Genomic DNA, 18,612 nt, shown 5'->3' on the forward strand with positions numbered 1-18,612 from the left:
GTATGCAAATTAACCCACCATCTTTGTTGGGTTAATTTGCATACTCACTCCTGATTGGCTGGTGGGCATCACAAAGGTACAGTCAATTAGCATGTTATTCTTTTATTAGTGTAGATTCCCTTATAAGCTTAGGGGAAAAACATCAGTAGCATGTGCACTTGCCATGTTGTTGGAACATTTCTATATTAAAGTTAGCTATTTTAGATTATTTTACTTCTAAAAAAGACTGTGATTTGCAATTTAGGAGTTTTTTAGTTTTGTTAATTTTAGACTAAACACATGCTGCCAATTATCCACTTGATGAGTCTGTAAACTTTTTCTGAAAAGTCCAGCTAACATACACTTTTTGGCTTTAGCAGGCCATATAGTCTTCTGTTACAACTACTCACCCTGACATTGATGCCCTAGTTCAGCCAAAGAAAAAAGTTACTGAATGAATGTGACTGATTTTCAATAAACTTTACTGACAAAACAGGAAGCAGCTGAATTTGTCCAATGGCCCACAGTTTGCTGATCTATTTCAACCCTCTTATTTTTGTATAGCATCCATCTTTGAATATTTGCTCAACCACTGCTAGTTTCAAGAAACACAGTGGAAAATGTCCTTGTTCTTTAATGAGTAATTCATGAGATCTGCAAAGCAGTAATTATTTCCCATATATTCAACTTAATTCTTATATATTTAAAATAGGAATAAAAATATTCATTTTAAAGTTTCTTTCTAGGGATATATATGATTTATTATACTTAGTATAATGTTGAATACAAAGGTCAATTTCTTCCTTCTTCTCAACACTACTCCCTAAAAGCACATAAACCTTGTCATGAGATAGTTTTACTAACTCTAGCTATGCTGCACATCAGATCATCTAGGGAGCTCTTAAAATATATCCCAGAGATTTTAATTTAATTGTTCTGGGATGAAAAGCAGCTATGAGTATTTTTAAAGCTCCACAGGTAAATCTAGTATGCAGTAGGCTTTGAGAAGCTATGACTAAGTCCTTAGCATTAATTACAGGAGTGAATAGGATTAGTTGGAAAATAAGTACTTGTTCTTTATTAGTTTTGGTGGATGGAGGGGTGTCTAACAGCAATTTTTGTGCTTTCTATTGTCACAGTATAATGTTAATATTTGAAAGCTAAACATAACTTGTTTTAAGAGCTTTTAGGTTTACTTATCTATCCTGCTTACTTTGATTTCACTGGAAAATATTTCTATGGAATCTGAGGGTAGAGGTACAATTGAGATTTTATTCTCTATGAATGGATATCCTGTGGTGAGGAAAAATGCTCACTGACTGCCTTTCTACCTCAGATGTTCTGAAGATTAGTTGAGTGTTCAAAGCAGCCTCTAGTGTTGATCTTATTCCCTCTGAATAAGAAGGATTACTCTCACTGACATGCTAGTTATAAATCTCAGAATTTGTGTCATTTTTCTGCAATGAATGTTATGGAAATAGAAAAAAATTCAAATATATGTTTTTTTTCTGTGGCTTTTTCAAATTGTTTGAAGACCATATCCAGAATATGTGGAAGATACAATATAAATCAAGAAAATAGAGATCTCTCTTCTTTCTTCCTAGAACACTTTTCTTACAAGCTTTATTAGAATGTCTTGTTAAAGAAAACTATCTCCTAGTTAAAGCATGCTTAATATATTGCTTAGCTTTTTAAGAAGCAAATAGCTCCCTAACTTTTCAAATTTGTCAGCATTCCAAAAAGGGATTATTATGTGTTCTTAGTGAATGAATACCTTTTAGAAGTAGTGATATTGAAAAGGAAATATTGGCTCAGATGTCTTCCCAAGTGTTTCACCCAATGACATTTTAGTTATGATACAAGGACATTTATTTTGTACTAGATGCCCAGTGCACGAAATTCATGCACGGGGGGGGGGGGGTGTCCCTCAGCCCAACCTGCACCCTCTCCAACTGGGACCCCTCAAGGGATGTCGACTGCCTGTTTAGGCCTGAATCCGATAGGAATAGGCCTAAACGGGCAGTCGGATATCCCTCTCACAATCCAGGACAGCTGGCTCCCAACTGCTCGCCTGCCTGCCTTCCTGATTGCCCCTAACCACTTCTGCCTGGCAGCCTGATCACCCCCTAACCACTCCCATGCCAGCCTGATTGATGCCTAACTGCTTCCCTGCCAGCCTGATTGCCCCTAACTGCCCTCCCCTGCTGGCCTGGTCACCCCTAACTGCCCTCCCCTGAAGGCCTGGTCTCCCCCAACTGCCCTCTCCTGCAAGCCTGCCCCCCCCCCAACTGCTCTCCCCTGCAGGCCTGGGTCCCCACAACTGCCCTTCCCTGCAGGCCCGGTTGCCCCCAACTTCCCTCCTTTGCTGGCCTGGTCACCCCTAACTTCCCTCCCCTGCAGGCTTGATCACCCCCAACTGCCCTCCCTTTCAGGCCTGGTTCCCCCCAACTGCTCTCCCCTCCTGGCCTGATTGCTCACAATTGCCCTCCCCTGTTGGCCTGATCACCCACAACTGCCCTCTCTTGCAGGCCTGGTCCCTCCCAACTACCCTCCCCTGCTGGCCATCTTGTGGCAGCCATCTTGTATCCACATGGGGGAAGCCATCTTGTGTGTTGGCTTATTACTCTTTTATTAGATATTATGATAGAGGACTGGTGCACAGGTGGGGGCCAGCTGGTTTGCCCTGAAGGGTGTCCCAGATCAGGGGGGTGTTCCCTTGGAGCGTGGGGTGGCCTGGGGTGAGGGGCCTGTGGTGGTTTGCAGGCCAGCCACACCCCCCGGTGACCCAAGCAGAGGCCCAGGTATCTGGGATTTATCTTCTATAATTGAAACTTTGTAGCCTTGAGTGGAGGACAGGGCAGGCCAGGGTGGGCTGAAAGCTTGGCTTCCTCCATCACCAGGGGCAACCCAAGCCTCCTGCTCTCTCCAGTTCTGTGGCCTCCACCATATTTGTTGGGTTAATTTGCATACTCGCTCCTGATTGGCTTGTGGGCATGGCTTGTGGGCATAGCAGAGGTACGGTCAATTTGCATGTTTCTCTTTTATTAGATAGGATGGCACTCCACAGATTATCTTGAAGGATAATTGTATTTTACAGCAAATCCTATATAATAAGAGGTAATATTCAAATTGACCATCACTCCAACACACAAGATGGCTGCCCCCATGTGGTCAAAGATGGCCAACCCCATGTGGACACAAGATGGCCACCACAAGATGGCCAGCAGGGAAGGGCAGTTGGGAGTGACCAGGCCTGAAAGGGAGGACAGTTGGGGGCAATCATGCCTGCAGGGGAGGGAAGTTAAGGGTGCCCGGGCCAACAGAAGAGGGCAGTTGGGGGCAACCAGGCCTACAGGGAGGGCAGTTGGAAGGGACAAGAACTGCAGGGGTGGGCAGTTAAGAGGGACAAGGCCTGCAGGGTAGGGCAGTTGGGGGTGACAGACTGGCAGGGGAGGGCAGTTAGGGGCAATCAAGCCAGCAAGAGAGCAGTTAGGCATTGATCAGGCTGGCAGGGGAGTGGTTAGGGAATGATCAGGCTTGCAGGCAGAAGCGGTTGGGGCAATCAGGCTGGCAAGTGGTTGGGAGCCAGCAGCCCCGTATTGTGAGAAGGATGTCTGACTGCCTGGTGAGATTGGGCCTAAACGGGCAGTTGGACATCCCTTGAGGGGTCCCAGATTGGAGAGGGTGCAGGCTGGGCTGAGGGACCCCCCTCCATGCACGAATTTTGTGCACTGGGCCTCTAGTGTATATAGCATTTATATGCTACAAATCCATGTATCAGTAATGATTTTATAATATTTGTATATAAAACCCAAATGTCCTTTTTGGAAAGGTTAGTGTTTAGTAGCACTTAGCATATAGATATTTTACACTAAAATGTTTGCATTATTTACAATAGTGTTTTATGAGAATATTCATCAGAGTAATTATTGCTACCTGCTATACCAAACAACTTATATTCTTCAATGGCTTGGCACAGTAAAAGTTTGTTTCTCCCAGACACAATGCTTTTATAAAGGTCACATGGCTCTTCTCTAAGTAGTAATGTAAGGATGAATGCTTCTTCAATGTTGGGACACCATTATTTTTATGATGGGACCTTTATGGTTTCTGAGTGAGGAGAAGACAGAACATGGGTTATTCACTTGGGAGTTTCCATAGTCAGGCCAGCAAGTGGTATATATAACTTCTCTTAATTCTTTGGCAAGGACTTTGTCACATGGCATCAAACTAACTACTACAGTGGTGAAGCAATATTTCTTTGTGATCAGTAAGAGCAATCGGGAACGGTGGGAAATGTCAGTCTCCATTCCAAAGGCTATGCAAACACCCACGCACATTAAGGAGTGTTCTTCTCCCTTGATTAAAGTCTCTCCTAAGCTGGCATTACTCAATTCAAATCTTCCATTTCATTTGCATAAGCCCAAGAATACCCTTTAAAGCCAATACCTGGACCACTGCTGAACAAAAAAGGTAGAGAAGGTAGTTCTTTTTTCGTCAACTTTTCTTCCTAGATCATCTCCTTCCAGACTGTCATTCCAAATACCCCACTCAGGTAACGGGCTCTTTCACAAACTAGCTTTGACAATTGAGAAAATTTCTTTATTTATTAAACTATTCATTCAATTATTTATCATACCAAATGATAGGCAATGGGAAACAAACAAACAAAATGCCCTGCCCTCCTAAAACTTGTATTCTGATGGGAGAAGATAGATAATTTCAAAATAAATACCCTCTAGGTGAAAATAAAAATTTTAAAAAGTATGTAAAATGGTAGTAAGTGTCATCGAGAAAAAATATACAAAGATGGGGGCAACTTTTAAGTAGAGGACTCAGAAAAGATCTTACCAAGAAGATGACATTTGAGAAAACACTGAAAGATTATAAGGGAAAGAGCAATGCTCATATCTGGGAGGGGGATGGGGAGAGAGTCATTTCAGAAAATGAAAACAGTAAGTGGAAGCCTGAATCTTATTTGATTAAAAGCAAGAGGAACAGTATGACTAAAGCAGATAGAGCAACAACATAGAATACAAAGTCAGACAAGTCAACTAGGGCCAGAGTTTGTAGGACCCTAAAGCTTCTATAAGGATCTTGGCTCTTATTTTGAATGGGAAAACCCTAGAGGTGCGTGCAAGTGTGTGTGTGCATGTGCATGTGTTTATTAAGGCAAGAGGAGTGACATGATCTTATTTTTGTTTTTATAAAATAGTCACTCTGGCTGTTTTGCTGAGGTAGGTTGATTGTGCTTCTATGTGGAAATGCAGAAACTACATAGGAAGTTGTAGGAGTTCTATAGGGAATAGATGATAGTGATTCACACCAAGGTAGAATCAGTGGAAACAATGATAAAGGTTGAATTCTGGATATAGTTTGCAGATAGAGTCCACAGAATTTGTGAATAAAATTAACATAGGCTGTGAAGCAGGGAGGTCAAAGATTACATCAAAGTTTTGGTAAACTTATAGAATAGAATAGCTACTAATTGAGATGAGGAACACTACAGAGGAAGCATGTATTATAGAGGGAGATCTAGAGCTAGGTTGGGTATGTGAAATTTGAGAAGCCTTCTAAACATATAAGTCCAACTATTCAGTGTGGATTTGGTTATATGAGTTGGGAGTTCATGGGAGGAGAGATCCAGGCTGTAGATATGTAATTTTTCCATGTCTCCATTTTTTCTAAGAGAGAGAGAGAGAAATACTGGCATATGTATCATTGGACTGCTGTACTTCTATGTGCCAGACAATAGCAAATCTTTAGTAGGCCAGTAAGAAACTCTTTAGTGAATTGATTCTGTTAAAATGAATCAAAATAGAAATTAATAATAAATTTAATTTAAGTAAATATATTTGATTATATACTTTTATTTTTTCCACAGCCATTCTCACTTCTATCTTTCTTCCATTTTTTTTTATTTCAATGTGTATGCAATGCTCTTTCTTTTTAGGATATACAAATTCCAAGGGTATTAATTATGTAGCTGTATAAATTCAGGTTAAATTAAATAGTGATCAGAATTTTAGCTAACATAAGCAGATTCCATTTTGGCCATTTAAAAAATTAACCTGCTCTGATAGAGAATAAAAATCAATGACAAAATATGTTGTTATGGAAGAAATTACAATAATTTCTCTCCTACTGGCAGTCTTAAGTCCAATAACTCAAATGATACAATAAATTTGAATTTATAATAATACAAACTGAAGGAAGTCAGCTTTGAATACAAAGGAAACACCAAACTCTTTGGTGAATTATTTAGCAAACATATCTCAATATTAGATTAGCTCTTCCTTTTTGGAAGCAAGATTTCAAATGCAACTTGATTTTCCCAGACAGAAACTTTGTCCCCTTCAATAATTAGTAATTCATCATCTAACAAGAGGACATGCATGAGAAATAAAAGCTTTGCTCCAACGTGGGAACTTCCTGAGCAGATGCTGAGGAGACCATTGCTATCAGTTCAATGGAGGACAATATCACTTTCCTCATAAAGAAAGTATAATGTTTCTTAAGAAAATCTTTAAGAAAAGCAGCCTAGATTTCCTTCAGGAAGCTACCTATGGTCCAAAAAAAATTATATATTTTTCTTTTAATTTTACAAACAATACTATTAGAAACAAGAGCACAATTATAAAAATTGTATGGGAATTAATTGCCTATATTATACACATTATCTTCCATAATAAAATAAATATGAATATTGTATATGATATTTGGTATTTATGAACAAATAATAAGATTATAGATATTCTAAGGATGAAAAATAATTTTAATGGGATGCCAGAAAAAAATAATCCAAAGATTATTAAAAATGTTTAGATTTCAATTACTTCAATGAAGTAATTTCAGCCCTAGTATGACTAGTATAACAGAACGAGTATAGTACTTAAAGAAATATGAAAGAAAGTTCTATGATGTCACAACTGAAGACATTACAAATATAAAAATAATGACAATCTAAAGAGCTAATAAAAAGACAATAAAAAATTAGCCAAGTCTTTGAACTTTTAATTTTTTAATATCTGATATGTAATTTAAAGAACTTTTCTGAAAAATTAACTATGCCACTATATCTCAAATTTTCATGATACAGACTCTATTCTAACACCATGAAGCATATTCTATCTGTGCCCTGAACACTGGTTATTACTTATTAAAATTAATACATTGGAAGAGTGTAACATATTAGTTGTAACTCATTAGTTAACTCATGAAATGAATAGCTAGCATTGGTTGTCAGGCAGAATGTTAATTGCATTTCATAAATGTTAGCTTAAACCTTTGTTGCTAAATGTGCCACATACATGAGTAAAGGCAGTCATATGTTGCATATGATACCACATAGAGTTCTTAATTTCCCAAGGGCAAAATTTCCTATGGAGATTGGCAGGACAGCATTTATTCTTCCTAGAGCCTTTTATTAACACAGCTGCTAGAATTTCTAGTCATTTTGTGTCATGATATTTCTACTCTGGGAAGTGGGAGTGAAGAATGGATTAAATATGGAGAAATCATAAACTGCCCTTTGTACCTTAAATGTTAGCCTCAATGTGCAATTGAAAACATTTTCCACATAAACTGAATAAACTCAGTTGATTTTATTTCAAAGACACTGTGATCAAAAGATAGCAATGAGATCAATAATATGCATTTGGATGTAAACAATTTGCCTTTTCCCCCAAAAAAAGTATTTTTTGCATGGGTGATACTTTTAACAGGGCAGGTTTTTTTTCTTCATCTTGAACTAAAACCTGTATTTTTTTCGTTAAATTTAGTCCATTCTAAACGTTATTCAAAATTTTTAGATCTTCCACCACCACCAGACCCCCCTCCAGGTCAGGGTATAAGGCAACAAATAGGCCCGAGCCAGCATGTTGGTAACGTGGAAAACTCAACAGAGAGAAAAGGAAGCTCTCTGGAGAGACAACAAGCATCCAACTTAGAAGACACAAAGAGCTCATTGGATTGTCCAGCTAGAACGTCCCTAGAGTGGCAGCGACAAACCCAGGAATGGATTAACTCCACAGAACGCCAAGAAGACATACGGAAAGCCCTACACAAACAAGGTGTTGGACCAGGTGTGTTCTGCACAGTCCCAACAAAGTGTGGACTTTTACCATTTTTTTCCTACCAGGTATTTTAGAAATGGCAGTTGTTTAAGGGCTTCTGAAATGCATTTGCCTTGAATCATTAATTGAATTTAGAATTCCGAAGCAGAGCTACCGGCACATCCCTACAGGCTGATCCCAATAGGGATTGCTCCTCAAGTTAACCTCTGCATAGGATCTTTGAGCCTAGAGACTTCCAACCTCCATCTGTAGTGCTCATGAGACAATTTGAGGTTTTTTGTTTTGTGTTTTTTTTTTGCTTTTTAATGTTTATATTGAGTACTTTTAAGACCACAAAATTTCACCTTTAATGTCAGTTTAAACTCTGCCTCCAACCAATTTGCTCATTTTGACTGAAGTAACTAGTCATTTTGAAAGAAGAACTCACTTCAGTCAAATTGCTGAATTAATTGAAATAATCAATAAAGTTACGAATCAATGCCCAATCACAGAATCCTCATGTTAGAAAAGGTTAAACTGGGTCTATACTTTCTCCAGCTGATTAAATTTAGTTAATTGTTAACAACTTAATGGGGAATGTTCTTGTTTATAAATCAAGTTTCCTGGAAATATCACAAAATAAATTTAATGGTTCATGGTTGGATTTTTTTTTTTTTTTTTTGGTGGGGGGTGGGGGTGAAGGAGGTTGGTGGTGAGCCTGTTCCAGAAATGCATTTTCTGGAATATCTCTTCTTATCTCAGGATTCCTTGGTTATTTAAACACACACACACACACACACACACACACACACACACACACTTTTGAAAGAGTTTTCTTGTATATTCATTTATTCATCTGGACTGAATCTATTCTAGATATGTCATCTACTCATGCATTTTTAATATTATATTTTGTCACAACTTGGTGCTCAAGGTTTTAGAAATATAGTTTATGCAATGGCTAAAAAATGACAATATTAACATCTAGGTTTAGTGAAACATTTAAGAATGTTCATCATTAAGACTAAGAGAATAATCATGTGATTCTTGTCATTAAGATTATCTAAGAAATAAATACTAAATTCAGTCAGCAATTTTTTTAGTCATATAACCATAGTAATAATAATTGATACTAGAAAAAGAAAAAAGAAAGGTAGTGGAGAAAGAAAAAAAAGAGAAGGAAGGGAGAAAGAAAGAAGCAAGAGCCTGGCCCAGTGTGGCTCAGTGGTTGAACACCAACGCAGGAACCAAGAGGTTTTGGGTTCGATTCCCACAGGGCATATGCCCCAGTTGTGGGCTCAATCCCTAGTAGGGGGGCATGAAGGATGCAGCCAATTAATGATTCTCTCTCATTATTGATGTTTCTATCCCTCTCTCCCTCTCCCTCTTCTCTTTATAAATGATAATAAAAACATATTAAAAAAAAAGGAAGGAAGAAGAGAAGGAAAGAGGAAAGTGAGGGAAAGAAAAAAGGAAGAAAGGAAGAAAAAGCATTTCAAAGTATTAATAGTTATGTACATTATTTATAGAGAGATGATGAATAAAGAGAATAGACACATTGTTTATTAAACTGTATGAGTTTCTCTTTTTCTGTTAAGGAAGAATACAGGCTTTCAAATAATACATTTCTTTCTCAAGAAACAATAGAAATTTAAGAAGCTTATTTTTAATAGCTGATATATAGTTCTTTATATAATTTGAGAAAAAAATGTTTCCTTAATTTAAAATCAAAACCGTGGTCTTTCAATCTTAATAGAAATTTTAAATTGGAGCCTCCACTAAACTATAGAAATTATTCTCAGAAATGTTTTTGTTAAATAATATGGTTCATTATAGAGGTCTCTTTTATAATATCTTTAAATTTACAAATGATATGTAACATTGTATACATATTCCAATACATCTTTTAATTTAATTTTGCTTTAGTTCCTTTTGTAAGAAATGTTGATTGCACATGGAAATTTCTTTTAATTTTCAGGTCTTGTTAAATCTCATATTTTTAATTTTACTAAAAAGCAAAATGGTAAAATAGTTCATCTTGAGCTAAATATTTAAAGTTAAGTTTATCAACATGCTGCTGTTTAACTTAGCACTTTATGTTTCTTTTTTTTTTTTTTCCAGAGGAGACATTGGTGCCCTACAGCAAGCCCAACTTTCCGTCTCCAGGAGGTCACAGCTCATCAGGAACAGCATCTTCTAAAGGATCCACTGGACCTAGGAAAGCTGAGGTGCTGAAGGGGGGCCACCAGCGCAATGTCAGCGACCTTCTTGACATAGGCTATATGGGCTCAAATAGTCAAGGACAGTTTACAAGTGAATTATGTAAGTGCTGTAGGAGATTTAAAAGGCTATGGTGATCTAGAAAGAATATCTGCATAATAACATAGGGGAGGAAAAAGTTTTACTCAACCCTCTTAGGTTCCCTGGCTGTATCTGAAATTTAAACTGACAAAGATTAACAGGAAAAAAATACATTTTATTAATTTTTTGCATATACATGGGAACCTTCTCAAGAGGATGAAGACCTAAAAAACTGACAAGAGGCAGAAACTTTTCTACCTTTTAGACAAAGAAACAATACATATGTGAAGAATTGACAACATAGAAGGGGTTGAGCTAAGGGTAGTGAATGGTGAAGAAGTAACTAGGATGATAAGAGTTAGTTTAACAAGGTTTGTTTACACAGATTTCTCAGCCCCAACTCTTGTAATAAGAATGTCCTCCTTCCTCCTGGCTCTAGGGGTGGGGGTAACTGTCACAGGGCAGTATAACCTGTGTGAGGAAAGAAGGGTGAACGGGGGAGGCCAGAGTGACGTTCCTGCTTCTGCTGTGTCCTCAAACTCCTTCACTTAAGATATAAAGTATACCAAGGTGCTATATTTTGGGGTATCATGTCCTGAACTTCATCAATAACATTGCCACAATAAACATATTTCACAATAGTTGAAAACTTGCTCTACTATGAGATCAATTACAATTTTGAGCAGGTTTGTTTATAACTTAGACCAGTGGTCGGCAAACTCATTAGTCAACAGAGCCAAATATCAACAGTACAACAATTCTAATTTCTTTTGAGAGGCAAATTTTTTCAACTTAAACTTCTTCTAACACCACTTCTTCAAAATTGACTCGCCCAGGCCATGGTATTTTGTGGAAGAGCCACACTCAAGGGACCAAAGAGCCGCATGTGGCTCCCGAGCCGCAGTTTGCCGACCACGGACTTAAGACCATTGCTATTTACAGCAGTCAATTTAATAAACATGTCTTTTTTTAAAAAAATTTGATTTCTAGTATACAAAAATTATCTTAACATAGGCAATTAATCTTAATACTTACAACTTGATTAAATATGGTCCACTCTGTAGCTTTCTTTGCCTTTTTAACTGAGTACACAAATGGGAAACATATTAGCTTTTTGGTACTTTTAAAAAACCTCCTAAGGAATTCGTTTTTTTTTTTTAATTTGGTGAATCAACCTTGAAATGTTGATCTTTGATTTTAGTTAACTTGAAATACTTTGATTATTACAACATAACTTAGAAATAAATTTCTCTTTTTGAATAGGGAACCAACATTGGTGCTTATTACAACTAATCTGTTTTCTAAATATAAAGTATTAGGAAATAGAGAAATTTAGAATGTTACTGTATGTCACAGTAAAAAGCATTGAACTCTTGCTAATTTCATCAGGAAAGTTGCCAATTTTGCTATTCTATTTCAGAATAATAGTTGCTGAATATGTTCAACTGCTTCTTTCAATACAGTTTAAAAACACTGCTAAGGAACAGCCCTGGGTTCCAACCTCCTTAACTGCTTACTGGTTATGTGAAAAGAGAAAGTAAACTAGCTGCCTTCCTAATCTTTTTCTTATCTAAAAAATTACATTGCTATTATGCTCATGTGGCAGACTGGGGATGACATGAAATAATGAAAACTAAAAATACTTTCGAAACTTTAAATTATTTATTGATATGAGTTATTGTTACATATTACTAACCTGATTATTACTAAGCTATGTTTATAATTTTTATTTTGATTCATGAGTACTTGGATTTTTCTTTAACTTTTATTTTGGAATAATTATTGATTCACAAAAGTGCAAAATAGCTCTAGTTGAATTTTAAAAATCCAAATTCCACAACGTTTCTTTTTTTCCCCCTTCCCATCTCATTTCAGTAAAATTTCTTAAATTCACAAACTCACAGACTCTATTTGATGATGTTACTTTCACTTATTATCTGTTCCCTTTGGCTTTTGGTATGCTGGATTAAAGGATACTGCACTTAAATGAAAACTTACTTCTGATTTGTTTTTCTCTTTATAGAGTAACTGCGATGAGACATGCAAAGCTGCTCTGAAGGACCATCAGGTCTGAACTCATGGAAGTGATGACACTTAAACAGTGCAATGAACAATTTCTTTATTTATGTACTATTAAAAGAACTGTAAATGCAATGTAAAGACACACAGCCACACATATCCCACAGATATTTTCCTGTGTTCTTCTGTTACGTACACCACCCACCTTAACTCTTTCTTGTCAGGAGTAAACAAAAAAGAAAGAAAACAAAGCTCGCCCTCCAGGAAGCAAAGGATTTCCTCTGTATATAATTTCTTTTGTGCATTGCTATGCAAGCTCACTCTTTTTAGCTCTGTTCATATTATTGTCTGTTCTTACTGGTCTGTTGTACTATATGTGAATTAATAGGCTGTGGTGCCATATATTAACTTTTAATTGTGTAACTTTTATGTTTAAATTTTGCACTGCAATTTTATTTGGTGATAAGCACAAATCTCTACTCCTCGTGACATGAAGAAAAAGACTGAATGTGAAGGGAGTTGCTGTACTGTAAGCTAGGTTGGATAACGCTGATTGTAACCAATCACGTTGGATGGTTTTTGGTTGGGATATAGAAATAGGAAGATGCGAAGGACAGTGGTGTTAGTGAAGTCTTCTTTGAACATCAGGGACCAAGTCAATAAAAAATAAAAAAAGCAGAATGGTGGCTTTTACTGTTGATAAAAGTGTAGGTCAAAAGAAGGAAGTTTAAGACTTAAGACTGAATAGGCATTAAACTATACAGGTAGCAAAGATATACTAAACTTGCTTTAAGACATAATAAGGAAATTACAGTTATATTTAGAATCAGCTTTACCTCTCATTGTAATTGACCCATCTGAGAATTGCAACAAGCAACAGGAAATTAAGGTGTTTCACAAGAGCTGTATTTATATTACAGTTTTTTTTTTAAAAAAAAAGCATTTTCTGAATTAACATAATTAATCTCTCCAACTCATTAAGTCAGAATATAATATGATGTTCCCCAAGGAAACAAACCAAATGAACTCTAGAATATCCAGCAAATAGTTAAAGAGGCAATTTATTGTTAGGACATACTCGGGCTGCTTCGAAATATAAAAACTCTATTGCAATATATTGTTTCATCTTTCTAGTACATGTACAGTACACACTAGAGGATAGAGCTGCATCACTTCAATTCATGACTTTTAAAATAATAATGCAGTCTATATGCAACTTTGTGTTTCATTTGATGAAAAAAATGAAGTTTATGCCACCAAATGTACAGCCAAATTATAAGTGCTTAAAAAGCAGTGCTCAGAGTATGTTCAGTTCACAGTAAGTAGACTTATTGGAATAAATATTTTATGGTACACTTTCAGAAATGGGCTACCAACTAAAATATGTTTGACCCATTTTGAATGAGTAAATTGAAAAGGAGAAAAATGCATGTTTATACACTTTTTAAATAAAACCGAACCTGGTAAATGGACATTAATAACAGTGTCCTGCCTCATTTGTTTTCACGACTTTGAGAACAAGCAGTTCTTGAATATCAATCTTGTATGGTCAAAATGAATATGACTTTGAAATATATGTTAGCTACTGTACATGTATAGTCAGTCAAATAGAAGAGAACTTTCCACTTGTGACATTTTCCCCTGTGCTGCCTACACAATTGTAAATTCTCTCTCTAGTTATACTTTCTCATGTTTTTCCTATGATGTGTTCAGTAGTTGATACTTTAAAGTATATTCAATATAATGATAAGTAGGGATCAATTCTAAAATACGGGACCCATTAGAATGACAAATCATTGGTGATTGAGCATTTTTGGCTCAGTCATCAATTGTAAGTCATATTATTACAGTAATGGCAAAATTAAATGTTTCCATCTTTTATGCCACCTGAGGCTGCATCGACACAGGCACGCATACAGGAACTCAGTGTTCTTTATGGGCCCCGACTACTGTCATGCACTTCATTTCTTCAGGGAGGAGAAAATTCTGAGACACACATACTAAATACTTCATCAACTTTCTCCCCATAAGTGTCTGAATTTTAATGCAGTTTGACTTCTTTGGAACAAAGAGACTGGGGAGGATGAGAAATTTCTTCTCAGAATGAGTGCATACTTATTCACAACTGTAGAATGTGAGGAATTTAAATTTTTAGTTATGCAGTTCCTTGCTTTACCTCTTTCTATTTAAAAGCAAAGTTTTGTTCATTTGTATTCCCTCTTTACATTCCTCTGCAACCCAATATAGTCTAAAACCTCAGTTCGTTACACATATTACACATAGCCTTTTGCCCCTGGTAACTGGCAGGTGTATGTGACTAATAAACCATGACTTCAAAAACAGAGTATATGCACATGGATGACTTCTGGAATAAGACTGGATATGCATCATACCTCTTTAATTGTCTCCAGTCCATAAAACTCACTGTTATGGTTATATTACATCAGTGTGGACCTTATGGTGTCTTGGAATATTCTTTTAGAACAGTCTACCTTCTCTATTAAATCTAGTTTTAAATAAATGGGTTAGTCAAATATTGCACATAAAATACCATCCTCAAATAGATACAGAGCACAATAAAGAACTGTGGCTATCCACATGAGTTCAGGAGCACTACCAAAACATCAAGCCTTTGTCAGCTTGCCATGGGTAAAAAGCTTTTAATTCTTATAGGTCAAAATATCATTAAAAGTTCAAGTATGAGAAGTATCATGATTTTTCATTTTGTAGCCAATTGAATGACTGGTTAGAAATTCACTGAGCTCACTCTTCTGCAGAGACAGGCCCACATAAGCTGTTAGAAGGAACTCTGGGTGGGAGAGGATGTAATCTTACCTGCACAAAGACAACACTGGTGTGCAGTCATACCCCACAGCACAGCTCCATTCATAACAGGCAAAGTCTCCATTGGGGAAGTAGTGGAATCAGTGCCCAGCTCAGGTATTCCTCAGTGTATGCAGGCAGAGTCAAACAACACCTTCTCCAAAAATTTTCCATGCCATATTTAATGTAAGGTAGGAGAGTACAGGGACATGAAAACAATTGATTCCTTCCCAGGATCAGAATCCAGCTCAAGAGAGAATATAGGAAAATCAAGATCAACATGTATGCAACCAAAGGAAGAAAAAACATCGCAAGTTTACTTGCTTTAGGTAACAAAACAGATTAAATGGTTTTCTATGTCATGGTTTAATGCTCTGGGTATTTAGATATATTTTCAATGGGGTTTGAGTTGAAAATTTGTAAAAGCTTGATAGGAAACCTCCAAATTTCTATTGAACTAATTTGTGTAATTGTCCACTGACAACATAATGATAACAATACCAATGAACTCTAAACTGGTTTATTTTCTCCACTGGAAAGTGATTGTGTGTCAGTATTTAAAAACGCAAACCATGACATTCACTAATTTGTTCATCTGCTTCTGTATATTGTATTTATAGAATTACATGACAAGAATTGGTGTAATGCAACATGTCTTTCCACATTACCTTAGAGGTAAAATTACTTTTATTTTACTTCTCTATAATTGTACTTCAAATGAAACACCATACATTTTAAATGAAATTTCAGTTTACTAAGTTTTCTTATCTCATAATTTTCAAAAGCATTTATTGTGACTTTAAAGTGTTGCAAGATAAGGGATTTTGTGGCCGTGGGTAGACTTTTTATATTTTGTTTTATAGATGGATTCTTTTTTTAAATGTACTTTGTTTACGTCACCAAACAGCATTCAAGATCTGAATGTTTCATTTGATGTTGTTAGATCAGAAAAGAAATTGGCGTAACATTGATTAATAGTGTTGTCAAAGAATTGTGTATTGTGTACTCACTGGGAAAAATAAAATATATTCACATTTCAAATTTGTTAAAAAGCCATTTATGTAAAACAAACTTGCTTATAGACAAATTATGAATACACAATACTGTCACTTTTAGAACTCTGCATTAATATTTTGTGACCAAAAGCATAATCTCCTTTTCTCATTTGCTATGGGTTGGGCAATGATAACTAAAAATTGGCATTGATATAAAGTAGTGACTAAAAGACATCAATGAAGAATGTAAAAAGCATTTGAAATTAAAGTTTTCACTCTATTACCACTAATTTCCAGATCTGACCTTCCTCACCCCAAAAGACCTTCATGTAGAAAGAACAAAAACTTCTTATCCACAAAATTACTTAATAATTTAATAATATATATATATATATATATATATATATATATATATATATATATATAACTAAGTGTGAGAATTGGACAAAAGTGGATATTAGCTCTAGAATAGCTAGCAATAGCTTTTCTAAAAAATGGCGGTTATGTTGAAAAGTGATCATAGGGACTGGATAGAAAAAAATTTCCTATTTTGTATTTCATAAATATTTTATTCTTTTTTACTTTTAAGTACAATTATATGACCATTGTCTCTAAAAATAGTTTATGTGTTCTTTAAAATAGTAATGATAGTAATAGTATAAATAAAAAAGAAAACTAAATTTGAAGCATTCACTTAAAGTATTTTAAAAACACATGGTAAATGGGCAATACAGTTTTATTTAATTTAGATTAACAATATGAAAATAAAATAGTATTAGAATAATTAGAAATAATGTTGCACTAATAAAACACAATGGCAATACATATATATGGTTAAAGACAATATATTAATTGCCAATATGATAAATGGTAGAGAAATTAAAAATTAATCATTGCTTTATAGAATTTAAGTGTATTATGGAAACACAAATGGCAAAAGTGCAAAATTGTCAGAAGCTTTATTAAAATAAGAATACTATCTCTCTTGATTATTCTACCTTAGCTAGAAAAAACATGCATCAATGTTTCAAGAAAGCATTTAAACAACAAATAATAATTAATGTCCTTAATTTGTGAAAATGGAATTTATCTCTTCCAAAGAAGAATATAACTGCCATTTTTTTAAAAAAAGCTATTGCTAGCTATTCTAGAGCTAATATCTACTTTTGTCCAATTCTCACACTTAGTTCATGCTAAATTTTACTTCATGGTAGAGATGTGAGTAGAGACTGTAATAACAGAAAGCCAATTTGTAAGATTTCAAAAGAAAAGACAAGTAGAAATGCTAGCTAGAAGGGGAAGACACTATGCTATCTCCAAAAGGTTTCAAGAACTCTTTCACCTTGATGAATTTGGTGGTCTTGGTTTTGGTCTTCAGCCTCAGAAGGAATTTCCTCAGGCCCAGAGAAGGTGCACAAGAGTGTTAATAAACTGTCAAGAAACTCAGAGACAGAGGCAAGAAATCTGCATGGTTGTGTGTTTAATTTAAAAGAATTACAAAGTTGACCTTCTTTTGCATCGTTTAGTCAACACATTTTCTCTTTGCAGTAGTCAAGCTATAAGAAATATATATATATATACATATGTGTGTGTGTGTGTGTGTGTGTGTGTGTGTTTTCAGAAGTCTTAGTAACTATCCAAGGAAGGTACTTCTGTGATTCAAATACAATGACCATGGGATCAGGCCAATGTCCAGGACAGGGAATTTGTAGGTAATTCTAACTTCCCTGGATCATAGCACCCTAGCATCCTTTCCTGTAAAATGCTTTGACAATGAATACAAGCTTTGGGTAGTAGACAACATTTTGCTTGAAAATTTTTAGACAGTGTTTTTCTAGATATTAGTGAATAATATCTCTGACCAACTGGCTTTTGGGGTTTTTGTTTGTTTGTTTATTTGCTTGTTTATTTATTCCTTTTGCAAGCAGGTATTGAAACATTATGCTAAGTATTCAATTTTTAGAATAGTTAAAACAGAAATAGCCTTTTTCTTCATAAATTTATTAGTATCTTCTGTTTAATCTGGCCTGGATCTCTAGTAACATATCTTTTTTGATGAATGTTTGTAAGCTAAGAGGAAAGAGGTAATGAGCAAAGCTTTCAAAAACACTTAGAAACAATACAATCTGCATTAGCTTCATTTACACCCCTACCATCAATTATCATATTCTAGCATTTCTCAAAATAGTCTATGGAATTTTTTATAATATTTTAAACCTCACCCAAGGATATGGTTTATTAATTTAAGAGAGAGAGAGAGAGAGAGAGAGAGAGAGAGAGAGAGAGAGAGAGAGAGAGAGAGAGAGAACATCCATCATCAAAGGCACCCAGACCAGGAATCAAACCTGAAATCAAACCTGAAACCTGGATATGTGCCCTGACAGGGAATTACAGTAAACCCATGATCTTTCAGTGTGTGGGATGACACTCTAACCAACTGA

At 35.7% G+C, this 18,612-nt stretch overlaps 1 protein-coding gene across 15 annotated transcripts in view; it reads left to right on the top strand.

The window, feature by feature from the left end:
* The window catches only part of ROBO2 (roundabout guidance receptor 2), a gene marked incomplete at its 3' end in the record, with an annotated part of 1,552,622 nt that extends 1,536,409 nt beyond the window's left edge, over window positions 1-16,213 (top strand). For 8 of the 15 annotated variants that reach the window (XM_080654556.1, XM_080654545.1, XM_080654557.1 and 5 more), the window contains 2 exons: window positions 7,791-8,063; window positions 10,155-10,390. In XM_080654556.1, the coding sequence (XP_080510682.1) occupies window positions 7,791-8,063; window positions 10,155-10,390 (509 nt within the window). Of the gene's footprint in view, window positions 1-7,790; window positions 8,064-10,154; window positions 10,391-12,357 lie in introns of those variants that run through there. The other 7 variants (XM_080654546.1, XM_080654549.1, XM_080654547.1 and 4 more) reach the window with 2 other exon arrangements.
* Between the last annotated feature and the right edge of the window lie 2,399 nt (window positions 16,214-18,612).

This window comes from Plecotus auritus (assembly GCF_963455305.1).
Source record: "Plecotus auritus genome assembly, chromosome: 2".
NCBI classification, from domain to species: Eukaryota; Metazoa; Chordata; class Mammalia; order Chiroptera; family Vespertilionidae; genus Plecotus; species Plecotus auritus.